The following is a 15,531-nucleotide window of genomic DNA, read 5'->3' on the forward strand; positions in this document are numbered from 1 at the left end:
GACAAGACAAGTTCAAATGTATTGTATCATTATTCCAAGAACTCTTCAAATTCTTAAACATGTTTAGACTTTATATTTGTTCCTTCCCAGTCTCAATACCCAAATCACAAAAACCACAAGTGCATCATCCCAATTAATAGATTTAATAGAGCCGTTATGAAGCGAATATTTTGGATTGAAGCCAAAAGTTACACCATACCAGAGCAACACAATTACTAAGCTATATTGCTTCCATTAAAAAGCCACATTTTCCAAAGTATGACAAAACCAGGTTTAAAATTGTATAAGTTTATTTAGCATTCTCACTTTTAGACAAGAATAACTCAAGCTTTGTTAGTTAAATAACCCATGTACAACAATTAAAAGTTATTAAACATCTCCCAGTCATTACAGTACTGGCAACTCACCCCAGACTTCTGCCCTTGCAGTAGATGTCAGACTGCTCAGGCAAACATAAAATATACATGGAATGGGGACATTAAAAAAAAAATCCAACTCTAGAAGACACACAAAACCTTTTAAAAAGAAAATATATATATATAAGGATAAGGGTGCCTATATACACATAAAAATCAGTGCTGAAATAGTGTTCACCATTATTTGATGCCAGGAGCAACCAATAACTATTGGCCACTTACAATGATCTGGTGTTCCAGACATTGCGAGTGCTGGCTGCCATGGTCTGACTGCTCTCAAGTCGCTGGAGTTTAAGAGCCAAGGGCAGGAGTAGGTCATTAATGATAAGGTGCTGGCTGGAGAAGGTGAAGGCATTGTGAGCCGTGGGTTCCACAGTTGGGGTATTGAGGGGCGAAGTCGTAGTGGAGGGTAGAGTAGAAGAGGTGGAGGAGCATAGAGCGGATGGGGTCGTTGAGGTGGCAGAGAGCGGGGATGAAACAAGCATGTCGTTACTTGGCGACAGGGCCTTGCTGCTCGGAGATAGGAAGTCTCCTGGACTCTGGTCGACAGTGTCGTTCATCTTGCTGGGGAGGCGGTGCTGGAAGAGGCAGCGGGTGCCATAGACGCAGATACCAAAGGCAGAGAACGTACGGCACAAGGCACCGCGAGGCTTCCACCCTTTGGCCAGTGGTCCAGGTGTAGCTTTAAACTTATCATCATCACCATCACCACCGTCAGGTGCCTCCAGGCTGATGTCTTCTCCTCTATCCTCGATGTGCAGGAAGTTGCAGCCTGTGCCGTAAGGGCAAACACCAAACAGCTTCAAGTTACGGCAGGGGATGTTTTTGTGTGGGCGGCGAGAGGAAGGGCGCTGCTCCATGGGGCTGTGGACAAACAAGCAGCGGGTGCCATAGGCACACTTGCCCACCGAGTGGTAGCTGTGACACAGCGCCGTCTTGTACTTGGGGTGCCGGGAGGGTACGTGGAGCTCATGCAGGCCATGGGCAAACTGGCAGCGCTTGGCATACAAGCAGAATCCTGTTGAAGCATAGTTGGTGCACAGCTCCGTCTTGTAGCGGGTAGAGCACGGCACGGAGGAAGGACTGGAAGGCTCTACCAGAGGCAGTAGGGCCTCGGCGAGAGAAGAGAGTCCGAGACCAAAATCCTCATCTGGCGTCTCACTGGATAGCAGTTTATCCACCATGTCCTCTTGACAGGGAGGCAGGAACAGATCATCACTGCTGCTCTGCAGAAAGAGAACAGGAAAGCTCTGTAAACATGACCAATATCAGTGATGCAAATAGCCTGCATCCTTACTCACTAAATTGAGAACGCAATCTATGTCTAACGTTGTTAAGTAAGAATCATAAAATTACCCTGGGACCCAAGGGTCACATTACATTGAAAACCTATTTACATCACTGAATATGCTAATCTGACTTTTGATTTAGCCATTCCAATGATCATGGACAGTTTGTTCAATTCAATAGGCCTACCTTTTACAATTTACAAATTGCAGTAAGCAAGTACAACACAAGGTAATCAAATGCATAGTCATTAGTAAACCTGATAAGTTGAAAAGAAAATCAATAATGTACATTGAAACTATATTCTACATAGCATCTACATTTCTTTTTAGCTTTTGCCCAAGTCTGCAAGGTCGTTGAGGCAAGGATGCAATGTCATTATTTGGGTCCATGTAGTCAATCAAAAATGTCACCTGTACAGTAAAGTCTGGAGACAGCTGGACCTGTGCAGCCTGTACATACATAGTCTGCCTCAACTGTCCCAACATAAATAATTGTTTCAGGCTGGGTTTACACTTAAGATGTAGTCTCAGTAGTTACTAGTTGCAACAAAGTTTCAGTTTCACAGTGAACTAGCTCTGGTCCATAGCCCTAATGCTAATTCTGCCCAGCATTATGCAGGGCAGAATTAGCATTAGGGCTATGGACCAGAGCCAACAGTGGACCCTAAATGTTTTTTAGTCATCAATGCCTGCGTGTTCTACTGAGACGGGCGTTTCTACTTCTACCTACTCAAGAAGCAATTTAATGTTTAGTACAGCCGTTTAAAATTAGCAGTTTGTTAGAGGTAGTTCAATGTATTAATATATGCCTATGGCAACCTGGTTACATTTAGGCGTGAGTTGCCTTGAAAAAGTGTTCTAATCCAATAAAACGGTAAAAAAAAAAAAATAGAATCTATGCTTTCAAGTTTCAACGTATCAAAAATAAAAACCCTTCCTCACTTACCTCAAGCATACTGCAGTTTTGTAAAATGCACAGGTTGCAGGACTTTGAAATTAAGAAACAAAAAAAGTTTGTTCAAACTATAAAATAAAAAACCGGGTATTGTGTTGGCATGGACGTGAACACAACTTGTCACAAGCAACCTTGAACGTTTCCAGCTGTCTTTTAACCTTACATCATGTCACCTGCCGCCTTGCCGTTGATTTGAAAATGGGAATCAGCTGTGCTCAGTCGTCACTCGTCAGACATTCCAATCAACCAATCACGTCCAAGTAAATGCGTTCATTACGGGTTCATTCATTCACTCCTCACTCCTCAGCAAGAGGTAACCGGAGTGAACCGATATTAATAATCTGATATCAATCTAGTATAGATACATGACTGTACCGGTATACTTTATTTTGTTTCATTATTTATTAAATTAATAATTAGTAATAATACTTAATTACAATTATATGTATTTCTAGATGCTTCCCTGTGCAATATGCAAGGAAGGACAAAAGAGGAACGCTTCCCTGTGACTGAGAAATGCAGGACGAGGACAGTCTGTAGAACAACGGTAAACTAGAATCACTAAAGCCTGGAATATTTAGAACCATTTGAACATGTAAATGATTAGATGTATACAAGAGTCTCTACTAGAACACAGACTCTATAAATCCTGGGAACATTATAAACTGTATGGACTTGAACCATCACTATATCTTGTGGTGGAGGGGACCTGTGACCTGTGTTGTCATATCCACCCCTCAACAATACATGCAATTAAGAGATCAGAGGTCAGTCGCTGTTAAATGCAATTTTATTTAATATTTTTGTTCTCTTCAAACAAAAGCCAAACTATTTACATTTTTTTCAAAAGTTCTTTTTCCAAAACATTTTTTCATTACTAGCATGTTATTTCTATAACATTCAAAAATGCTTTATGCAAAGGAACTGAGCTGACTGGGGTCAAATTTCCATTCAGTGGCGAACAAACAAAATTTGACAATCTTTAAAGGATTAGTGTTGGAGCCATCACCCATTTAACACAATGGCTTTGACGTACATAAATCAGTCGAAGGTTCTGAAAGAGACTTAAAAACAGTACAGACAAGCACCAAAAATCCTCGGCTATCAACCAACAACTAAAGTCTTCGTTTGACAATAAAAAGTCCAGTATTATATTCAGCCTTGCAGCTACAGTAAACTACAAACGTGTATGCCAACTACTATTTTCTTATGTTATTCAACCACCCACTGAACTTCTCTGATTAGAAACAAAGGACTAGTACGAGCACAGGATTAAATATGGCTAATCTTAACCACTGCAGCCCTATTATACTATACCATTTGACTAGCAGCACTAGTCAAATGGTAGGAGAAATCAGGGAGGTCACCGAGGCCACAGAAATAAATGCTGTATGGTTAAATTCCCCTCCCAAAAGATGACACCCCTCTATCTACGCTGGTCAATTGCAAGAGACTATCCACAAGATGCATACAGAAAATAGTCAATCTCGACTTCCAGAACAATCTGAAGGTCTTGTCACGGAGAAGAAATGACATTGAAAACCTCACTGGAAAGGAGGCAGTAATGGACAATGGAGTAGTTGTGGATTTCTTCTTCTAACCTGACCAAGAAACTGAAACAAAAGTCCAATGTTCAACAACGTGGTCAAAAACACTAGTAATCCAGTGACGAGCTGAAGCAAGCAAATTTCCCAGTTTTAACTACCGTTTTTGACTTAAAAACCATTCGGTGACAGTTGAGTCATTAAATCATGAATTCTACTGTGCCTACATCATTTAACAGCATTTTTATATGGCGTGATACAAGTAGCCTACAACAAATCTTGTCCAAAACCAGTACATTAAGACGCACATCCGAGCTTAGAATTAACTGTTCTACGAAGACTTTTAAGGATACATAAAAACCAAGAGACAAGGCCGTGACATTTCAAACTAAATCCGTTTCTGTAAGACTGCTCACTTTTATCCCTTCAGTGATGTGACGTAATTTCATTTAGCAATTAAGACACTGACTGTTAAATTACAACTCTATATTCAGTGCCTTCAGACACAGATGGTCAGTGTGGCTACCCACTGCATAGGCAGAACTCCATACAAACAAAAAACAAGGCAAGTGTGAAGCCAAAGTCGAACAAACATCAATTACAATGTCATTCAAGCTTGTTCTAAGAAGCCAAACCATGCTTCCACATCTTTCAATCATACATCTAAAAAACAAAAAAAAACATTAACGATGAAAGACCTCTCATCGTTAAAAACATTTTCGCCCAAAGCTTTTTACAAGCTCACAACACGTCAAGATGTGAAGCAGTGTTAAGTTTGTAAATGTGCTATTTTTTGAAGGTTTTTCTGGAATTAACATTTTTTTATATTTTCACCTATAACCCCAAAATCGGTATACCAGGGTTCAAACGCTTCAAAGGCTAGGACACAAGGTTTGGGTTGTGTACTTACCTTGCCATTATGTAACACTAAAGGTGGGCAAAATAATATATGAATAATTGATCATTCTAAATATGCTCCTCATTGACATCCATTGCAGTTTAGAGGCTCTGGCAGCTCTTTTAGCACGTAAATTAACGCAAACAATGCTTTCTTTTTTTTAATATAAAAATGTCAACTTGCTGTTGATTTTACTATTTGAAGATCCTGTCTGTTTTCATCCTATATATACATACAGATTTGATGATGTTCCATAGTCAGAATATTGTTCAATATTGTTTGCATTCGTGTATGGGCTAAAAGTGAGCCTCCAGAGACTCTTCAGTGTACAATGATGTCAATGAGGAGCGTATTTTAAAATTCTAATCAATGGCGCAATTATTTCTAACCCACCTTGGGAGTTACATCATGGCAAGGTAACCACACAACCCAAACCTCTACCAAGTGTCCAACCCCGTTAAGTCACAAGGTGAAACTTCTTCTTTTTTCAAATAAGCTGTTCCTCAATGTGGAACAGTTGTCACGTTACAATCTGCGTTTTTAAACCAATTCAGCAGATCCCACCAAGTCAGCTCAGTTCCCACCAGTACAGACTCCAGCCCTTTCTAAGCCTGCACCTTCAACTTTAATCTACCGGTATACGGAAATCAGAACAAATTCACTCTTCATTTAAAGGAAGAATAAGGAGAAAAAAAAGGAAAGGAAAAAAAAGAAAATGTTGCAAACCACCACCAAAATCTTAATCAAGGACTGCCTGTAGCTCTACTCTGTACCTAACAAGTAACTTGCATTGTACAACAGTGTAGTTAGCGGACAGAAAAACAGAATGGTGGAAAACGTCTTTCTGATCCAAAGACAGTACACAGGTGGTTGCTAAATTAGGTTTGCGATCGTTCAAAGAAAGGTTTTCAGTTAAGTCGTCCAGGACTGAACTATACAAGTTAAGGCATTTTGAACAGATTACTATTGAAAATGAAAAAAAAAAAAAAAAAAAAAAAAAAGAATAGGAGGAAAATCAAAACAAATATTTACATAATTTACAAGCAGAGCTCTCAGATTTATACTAATGAACATTTCTGCTTATGTAGGTGCGTGTGTGTTTGTTTTGATTGACTCTTATGTTGAGTTGAGTTATGTGCGTAGATGTGGTTCTAGAAGTTATTGTCACTTTTTTTGTTACGCATGTTGTGCATGTCAATTTAGTCTGTGTAAAGATCAGTGTCATTCAACTAGATTAATATTTATAGGAATTATGTGTGTGTGTGTGTGTGTATTTGTGTCATGTTGAGAAGTCTTTTGTGTTTTCATTTTGTACAATTATTTCAGTCCATCTCCTTCTACAGCTGCTTGCTTAGATGTGATCAGGCAAGGTCCACTTGAACTAAAACCCAGCCCCAGCCTCTGTACTCTGGGCTCTGTTGTTTAAGAGGATCTTCACACAACCACCAAGTTCCAGGCCCGGATGGTTGCCTGTGCAGGTTGACTTTGACTGGGTATAAAATCCACTGTTGATTAATTTCCGTTGCTGTAGATGATGCCAGTGGCCTGGTCCAGTCCAAGTCAAGACAGTAGGTATAGTTCAAAGGTCAGGGGCTGGGGTTAACTGGTAGAAATGTTGGCTGTCGATCTGCATCTTCAGCAAGTGCCAGCTGTCAAAGAATAGCTGGAACCCTGTCAAATCTGTAAAATACACAAATAAAACACATCAGTAATCATCAATAGTGACGTAGTGAAACAAAAACAAAAATGGTGGTGAAAAACAAGCAGCAAACAAGGCAACCGTGAATTGTGAAAAGTTGAAGCATGTTTGGCCTTTTCACCTACTTCTAGTGGACAAGTTTGCAGACAGAGTGCTATAGTATAGACAAACAAACTAAAAACAGGGAAGGAAACAGAAAAAGATCTCTTACCAAGTTGAAGCACCTTTCTCATGTGGTCATAGTATTGCTCTCCAGACAGGCAGCAGTCTCGGTGGTGAACCGATAGTCGGAGACAATTGTCCATCCTAACGTCCCTTCCAAATCTCCTCTTATCTGCCTCATTTCACGGTTTGTCTGTTGACCAGACACTCCAGAATGGACAAACTGTGGCTATGCAACATCCATTGTGACAGTCTGTCAGTCATGGAGCCACTGTAGCATGTCCCAGACCTCAGTCCATGTCATTTTCCCCTCCGTCCCTGGTCATAGCAGGGTTACTGGCAAACTAAGGGAAACCCACCAGAAGTGTATGTGTCAAACTATATTAAAAAAAAAAAAAAAGACTTGTTTTCTGTAAGAACATTCACTCCTTTCGATCAATGTTTCATGAATTTTCCTTCATCCTTTTTGCAATTCTTTTTTTTGTTTGTTTTCTGAAAAGTAATACAAAAATATGGTTATATACAGGAGGTGGTGAGAAGACATGCTTCTCTAGTCTCTTATTTCAGTTTGGGAAGATCTCGTTTTCAGTGACTTTGCTGAAGTCATAGCATTCCTCCTGTTGTGTAATTGTGCTCCCATCCCCAAAATGGTACCTCACAGCTTGAATGAACAAAAGTGCATAGGTGAGTTGGTGAGGGCAGGGTGTGAGTGCTTACGAGGGCTGAGGTGAGGAAGAGTGCACTGATAAGGTGTACCCATCATGGCCCCCACTCAACTCCCTCCAAGGTTATGTGTAGCCCTGCACTCCACTCTCCACATAAGTTAGACAATCTTTGATTTTTACTCCTCTGCTCTTTTGTTGATCATCAAGTCTCAATTAAGTCCATGACCAATGCAAAAGGTCCAATGTGAGGATCTTGTCTTGTCCCGTGTCATCGTGAGGCTGTGCCACTCTTCCTCAAAAACCAACGCCACTCTATGTCCATATGGCAGAAGCGCACTTGCAAACCCCACCCATCTGACGAGGGGAAAAAAGAAAAAAAGAAAACTGCACCCACAGAAATCCGTGTGGTTTGTAAACAACCAAAACTCCAGTATGGAATAAAAAGAGTCCTTTCTTTAAATTCATAGTCAATAGTTTGTACGACCAGGATTGTAGAGGCAGTGTTCAACTGTATCCATCCCGAGTTCTTTTTTTCTTCTTCTCCATTGTAAAAGAAAAAAAAATAAAGAGGAAAGAAAGACCTCACAAAACTCACGTCTTTGAAGTTCCATTTTTGAAATCTTTTGAGGAAAAACAAATCTGGTATCAGCACGGTTGTTGTTTTTTTGGAATACATTCAATATTTTCTTAAGAAAGAAATAATACAAAACGCACTTCACATGGCGGTAATGAAAAAAAAAAAAAAGAAAGAAAACTAAATCAGGGTAATTTCTTTTCTTAAAACAAACAACAAAAATAGCAGCCCCAAGTGCTCATATTCTTAGTCCAAATACTTTTTAAACTTTGTATATAATGTATATATTCATATATATTTTTCAATTAAAAAAAGAAAACTCGTCATTATCAAATTGCAACAACGAATAAGTAACACAATATGCTAACATGTCATGCACCGTCCTGTGCACTTGCACATTTAGATGCTGAATTTTTTTCTTTAGCAGTCAGAAACTCGACACCTTTCATTCACAAGTTCGAGAGCTGACAAAAGGCAACGTGATCACACCCCAGGAAAACAGACTGGACTAAAGCCTGATTTAGACTTGGTTGAACATCGTGTCGCGCAGCAAAAATAAGCCAATGTACAAGCTTGCTGTATTCGGTGTGAGACACTGACCCACAACGAAGTATAAGTCAGGCGTAACCTTCCGATGGATCACCCCCAGGCTACACTAGAAATAGTTTTACGATATAAAGTTACATACATTACATACACTGTGCTGAGCACTGACACAGGTCACACTCGCTCTCAAAAAAGTTAATGTCTCAATGGCCACTCAACCTATCCAAGTTCTTAGGCACAAATGTGCATTCATACACATACAAAAAAGCACATGCACACAATGAGTACCTGTAGTCTTAAAAACTCACTTCTATGACCAGTAAATGAACATGCACACACACACGCACACGCACACGCACATCCACACTCGGATACACACGCGTGCACGACAATGTCCCTCATGATTTGCTCCGTCTACAAGTCCTCTGAGGGCCGGAGACGGTTCCCCCAAGGGGAGAAGCTAAGGAAACACAAGACAAACAAAAAGTGGTGGTCAATGTAAAGATGAGCGCGCAGAGCTAACATTTACAAATGTATGCATTTCTATTATGTCTTTCTGGGGATGAAGAGCTGGTGAGAGAAAGGATGTGTTGTGCAATTGCCCTCTCTCTCTCTCTCTCATTCATTCATCCATTCATTCACTCACTCTCACAATAAAGTCCCCATTTGGAAGAGGGACACGCACATTCTATACATGAGAATACAAAATTATCATCTGAACAAAAAGACAAAAATGGCCTCTTATGTTTCATACATCTTGGTAAGCAATGAAAAGAAAAAAAAAACATTGTGCAGACTGGTATATTACTGATACACACCAACCATCACAATCAGTCACTCTTTACACATTCACAAAAATATTCATCTCTATATCTAACCCCATTTGTTTTTGATTTTTTTTTGTCGTTTTTCTAATGCTTTTTTTAGGCAAGTGCAAATGTTCAAGTTTTTTTATAATCCATTTTTCAATAGCTTTACTTTTTATATAAATGTAAAAAAAAATGCTTAAACAAGAGAGAAATATCAACAGTGTTTGTCTTTCAAGAGAGGATTTGCTTTCTGATAAGGTTTCTACTTAAAAAAAAAAAAAAGGTCCCCCTGACTTTGAAAACCTACAGGCTTCCCCCCCACCAAGGTTGCATCACCGCCCCGCTTCCAGTTTGGATTTCCCACCCACCAACACAGAGCATTGTGTGTATCTAATACACACACACCCCCTATGTCCACTGATTCTCAACAAAAGAAATACAAAACAAAACAAAAAAAATACCCTATTCAAATCCCATCTTAATAAAGTGCATTAGTTCAGTATAAGGTGCTTAATCTTTTGAGTGCCAGAGGAAACCCATCTTCCTTTAAACCTCACCCACCCTCTCCCCCGCTCAAGTGATCAATTGGTGCAGCAGGGAGCCCTTTTTTCTGTTCCGAGGGAGACGAAAGAATGGGAGGCACAGAGATTCAACGTCCTCCCACCCCACCACCTCCCTTGCCCTCTTCTCCCTGTCCCCACACAGCCCACCCCGCCCCCACCCCCTGCCCGCTTCCCCCAGCAGTGCACATTCGTTATCATGTTTGTCTGATTAAAAGACAAGAAGGCCTCAGGTAGCTATTGCTGCTGCGCTGCGTCACATCAGTAATCCTCCACCATCTCCATCTCATTCAGGCTCAGACAATCGCCTGCGTTATGGAATGAGTACCCTGCAGGGAGAGAGGGAGGGAGGACAAGGAGGAGAAAGACGGAAGACAAAGAGGAGGGAGAGGAGACAGCACAAAGTGAGTGGGGAGGAGTAGTGAGTGGCCGTCACAGGCAGACCGCTCTCCAGAGAGAAGACAGACTATGCACCCACTGCACACAAGTGGAAACTGAGCTACATTTCCTAACCATCTGTCCACTGTACCAAGACATCAAGAGACACATACTTCCCACACATTACAATCACCCACAGAGATTTATAAAACATGACAAAAAACTCTCATATCTGCTGGGCGAAGTACAACAATGCGCGAACACAGCAGCAAGTTTCGTGAGCTGCTGTGATAGGAGGATATCAAATCACCTTAACCCATTAAGGCCTGACGTCGAAATAAAAAAAATGTTCGCTCTGAAAGAATATAAATTCAAAGATTTGTGCCGCATTTTTACGATTTTTCAAAAATAGCAGACCTACAAGTTCATAGCGCGCCACCGAGTGGCGCGCTATGAACTTGTAGATCTGCTATTTTTCAATAGCTAAAGTATAACATAATGCTTAGTTAAAACACCAAAAGGGGTTCCCGCCCAAAATGGGTTTAAAGCTATAATATGACACACGTGCGTCCTCAGGTCTAAATGGGTTAAAGGGGAAAACCACCCATTTTCAACATTTGACTATGTCATTAATATACCTTAGAGCTGTTGTGTGGAAATAATAAAAAAGTCCCCCCATTTTGTGTTTCCTAGAACTGTAATTATGAAAAAAATCATTAACATGGTGAAACACATCTTGATGACATCATCAAGATGTGTTTCACCATGTTAATGATTTTTTTCAGACCTCTAGTTCTAGGAAACACAGAATGGGGGAACTTTTTTATTATTTCCACACAACAGCTCTAAGGTACATTAATGACATAGTAAAATGTTGAAAATGAGTGGAATGCCCCTTTAAAGACTACTAATCATTGTGTGAAGCCCTGCACTATCTGCATAGAGTGACCTCAGTACATATAGTACTTACTACTTGATTTATTGGATATTTTCTTGGATATAAACCGTGTCACGTGACATGTGCGTTGGAAGCCCGTGATTATTGTTTACGGAAGCAGTAGAGAGAATGGCAGCGTTATGTGCGTCAAATTACGCTAATTTCCATCCAAGTTATCCGTCCGTCTGTGTCTGTCACGCTCACAACTAGCCGGCTCTGGTGTGCATGTGTGTGTGCTTGCATGTAGCTTTACGTCAAGTCACGTCAATTTGCCGCGGTTTACAATACGTCGCAAAGATTATTGATGTGGAAACTGTTTATACAGTATATAACTATGGTGGAAACAGATATCCGTTGCATCTCTGCGCTTCACATGTGATATGTCCAGTTAAAGCACCATTCTGTCGCTGTATAGTACCGGTACATTCAGCTATAACACAGGTATAGTGCGAGCCAGGTTGACTGTACTGTACCAAGACTAAAATGAACAGGGAGATGACAGCAGAACAACACTGGCAGGCACAGAGAAGCGAAAGGGGCCATCTTGTGGCAATAGACTGTAATAGCAGTCTGATTACAAAATGTTTAATACTCATTTCGACCAATAACGCGACCGCATGGCCACGTTAAAATTAATTAAACGGTAATACCGGGTGTTTTGGGGGATAGTAAAAGTTCTAAAGTACTCAGATGATACAGCTTTGATCATCACCACTAGACACACAGATCTCCCATTGCTATTCATGGTGAACAGATCAACCAGGTATGTTCATATTAGATGGTGGGCATCCCTCGCGTTCATATTTTAAACTGAGAGGCATGTTGAAGTCAGAAATGAAGAGCTTAGTATATCTGGTCAAAACCACAGAGAGCTCCCTAGATTAGGAGATACGAGCCTTTCTTTCTGAGCGGTTAACAGGGAAGTGAACGGCAGCGTGCATGCACGAACAGCAAGGAGTATGGTGCAGAAGGAGAGGCCAACCACCCCCAAAAAACAATGAAAATGCGCTATCCATAGGTTGGATTAGCTAGGACGGCTCCACACGTCCTACGGTCTAAATGGGTTAATCAATCAGACCGATGAATTAATCGGTCTGTCTTTACTGATAAACAAGCCCAGAGTAACAGCTTGAACAGATCTACAAGCTCACAATATTAAGTTATTGAAGTTAAATCTGACTTGCCTAAGCCTGCAGTGCAGATACACTGTTACATGAATTTTTCAGAATGGACAAAATTATTTTTTAATACAGAATGAAATCATATAGACATCGGTAATATTGGTTATCGGCCATAACAGCAATTAATTATATTGGATATCGGCCAAAATGTCCTTGTTCTTGAGAACGGGTTTCTCAGGCCAGGTGGCCCATTAGACCAGGAGCCCTAATTATGGAAACTAACAATACAACTAGCCTATTAATACCATATATTTCATATTGTGAGCTTGTAGAACTGTTCAGTGTTGCCAAGTCTAGTCATAAGCTACGTATGATAACAGCATCCTATGGTTAGCAAGGAATATCACCTCTAATACGAGCCATGTTTTGTATGGAGAGTATAAGTTGCTGCCTTCACTAAGGAAGGAGATATGGTGTTCCAGCATACAATAAGGTCAGACTGAAGAAGACTTTTGTCCATCAGTCTACTTTGAGGCTTAATCAGGATTTTGGCCAGTAACTAGACTAAGCTGTGGACCTCGCTCTTGCCTTTATGTTTCTATGTATGTCAATTGTATTTTCTTTTCTGTTTTGTGTTGTCAAATGTGTGTATATGTGTTGCATACAAGGCTGCTGGGTCACAAGACAAATTTCAGCGAAAACTGACAAGTACTATATAATATCATAGTAAACCGGGGTTTAAAATTTAGCAAATCGTCCAACCTAATTCCTAATGTCAGGTTACACACTACAGGGTAGAAACATCAGAACAGTCTACATTTACCAAATGGAAATGTGTGTATTTAACACATTTGTGCTATGGACGTGTATACACGTCTTTTCTAATAAAACCGTGGGGTACCTACGACGTGTATAGGCGTCTTTTTTTTTGTTGGCCATGCCTTCTTCAACGATCCTAGACATGTTTTGTGCATGTGCACTGCCGCTCAGTTCCTCGTTTATGGCCCGACTAAACTGTCTCTTTACTCTAAATCCACGGCGCTCTCCATGGTTTTGATCAACACGGCAATGTTCTGTCTTCATTTCTGACTTAACCTAGCATCTCGTTTGGAATATAAATGTTTCTAGATAGACTTTAGATGTGACAGCGAGGTAGTAATGGAAGATTATGCCTCCCGGTTTTGGGGGTAAGGGAAGGCGGGGCTTTTCATCTGCTTGGCACGTATAGCGCCAGTCAGTCTGACCAGAAGCAGGTATAAAACACATCCCCACTTGCCATAAGAAATCACGCTCTTGTGCAGTGAGGGCGCCTGGTAATGTTTGTTTAAAGTGCTCTAAACAAACATTAAAAAGTCCATAGACTTGGTTGGTGACGCAATTCCGAAAGCCAGACGTCGGAGGGGCTATCGGCCCTCCAAAACATCTGTGTTATCATGAACCTGTGATGGTGTGGATGAGGCCTCCTACCTAAGATGCTGGGGTCAGAGTGCAGCATCATGGGCTGTTTCTTCTTCAGCTTTCCTCCCTGGTTGTCATAGAGACCAGCCTTGCCCATATGTGCGGCCTGGAACATGGACTGCAGGGTGTTTGGGTTCATGCCCCGCATAGAGTCCTGGAGAACACAGACAGGAGACAGGGGGGTGGAAAGGGTCAAATAAAAACTATAGGAAGCACCATTTCATACAAAATATCTCAACATTTTATCAGGACAATTGAATTTCCCTGCGACCCATAAAATGTCCCTGCCTTCTAAAATAGAAGTGTAATTTGGTCCCGGGACCCGTTACACTGAAAACCAAGCAACATTTAGTGGGTACCTTCCCTTCAACAATGCAATATCTAGTAGGCACCCTCCCTTAAACAATGCAATATCTAGTGGGTACCCTCCCTTAAACAATGCAATATCTAGTGGGTACCCTCCACTCAACAATGCAATATCTAGTGGGTACCCTCCACTCAACAATGCAATATCTAGTGGGTACCCTCCCTTAAACAATGCAATATCTAGTGGGTACCCTTCACTCAACAATTCAATATCTCAGTGTCAAGTTACACAGTAGACGGAAGTTGAGGATTTACCTGCAGTGGGAAGTTCATGTTTAGTCCAGCCACTTCCTTTGATAGCTGAATTCACAAGAAACAATGAAGAAATTAATGACTGCATGGACACAATGGCATTTCAGAGGATGTTGTCACACACAAGCACGCACGCACGCACGCACACACACGCTGCTGTGCGTGCGTGCAGCAGCACCCCTTGAAAAGTAACATTTTGGACGTACAAGGTTTCCACCCAGCAGAGACTATATGCAACGTTATCCCGATCTGATTAGTGAACATAATCCTAAGCATATGACTTGATGTAGGTTTTCTTTCATGCATGGCCTGAGCCCCAACCTGCTGCTGCTGTCTCTGTTGGTTGGCTTTCTGTTTGGCACGTCGCTCCAGGAACTGTTTGGCGAACTCTTTGGCTTCCACTGTATCCCCTAGGTAGGACCGGATGAAGTCCAGCACTGCATAGGGAGACTCCACCTCCTTCAGGTACGCCACGATAGTGGCAACTTCATACACAAAGCAAGAATGACACGAGTATCATTAACTGTCAGGTGACACAAGCGCCATCTCCATTGTGCATCTGTCCACCCCCCTTTTTATTTTCTATTATAAAAAAGTTTAACGTGAATGTTTCTCTGTCACAACATCCCGGCCGTTGTTTTTGTTCGTTTCCGACGTTCTTCTGTAGGTTCAATCACTGTGTTTTGTTATGGCTTTCCTGTAGCTAAAGTTAGCTCATAATTAGCTGTTGTCACTCGCTTCACGCTGCAGCGTTGCAGGTTTGAGTCATTAACAATAGTACAAGGAGAGTAAAGACAAGTCATGCCAGGAAAACACACAGAGAGGGGAAAGGCTTAACACTTCTGTTTTTTTTCAGAATAAAAGTGTCAAACAGATAACGACATCGCCAGTGTAAGTCTGAT

At 41.1% G+C, this 15,531-nt stretch overlaps 3 protein-coding genes and 1 long non-coding RNA gene across 4 annotated transcripts in view; all 4 read right to left on the reverse strand.

Annotated features, from left to right (window-relative positions):
* Nucleotides 1-15,531, reverse strand: part of LOC306913870 (EH domain-binding protein 1-like protein 1) — a 115,128-nt gene that overhangs the window by 82,323 nt on the left and 17,274 nt on the right. The gene's annotated exons all lie outside the window — the stretch shown is intronic.
* On the reverse strand, nt 273-2,808 carry cth1 (cysteine three histidine 1). The gene is made up of 2 exons (XM_079490690.1): nt 2,652-2,808; nt 273-1,642 (listed from the first exon to the last, which is right to left on the reverse strand). Exons 1-2 carry the CDS (start codon nt 2,658-2,660, stop codon nt 635-637), a joined length of 1,017 nt encoding a protein of 338 aa, XP_079346816.1. The 5' UTR covers nt 2,661-2,808; the 3' UTR covers nt 273-634.
* Nucleotides 3,433-9,784, reverse strand: LOC306913884. Its single transcript, XR_013788605.1, has 2 exons — nt 7,013-9,784; nt 3,433-6,782 (listed from the first exon to the last, which is right to left on the reverse strand). It is a non-coding gene; the product is annotated as an uncharacterized lncRNA (long non-coding RNA).
* LOC306913868 (GRB10-interacting GYF protein 1-like) overlaps nt 10,302-15,531 on the reverse strand; it is a 33,564-nt gene continuing 28,334 nt past the window's right edge. The window contains exons 23-26 of the mRNA XM_079490681.1: nt 14,951-15,114; nt 14,633-14,677; nt 14,021-14,165; nt 10,302-10,446 (exon numbers count right to left, since the gene is read on the reverse strand). Coding sequence (XP_079346807.1) covers nt 10,379-10,446; nt 14,021-14,165; nt 14,633-14,677; nt 14,951-15,114 — 422 coding nt within the window. The 3' untranslated portion in view covers nt 10,302-10,378. The remainder of the gene's footprint in view (nt 10,447-14,020; nt 14,166-14,632; nt 14,678-14,950; nt 15,115-15,531) is intronic.

The sequence above is a fragment of the Electrona antarctica genome, assembly GCF_951216825.1.
Source record: "Electrona antarctica genome assembly, chromosome: 21".
Taxonomy (NCBI): domain Eukaryota; kingdom Metazoa; phylum Chordata; class Actinopteri; order Myctophiformes; family Myctophidae; genus Electrona; species Electrona antarctica.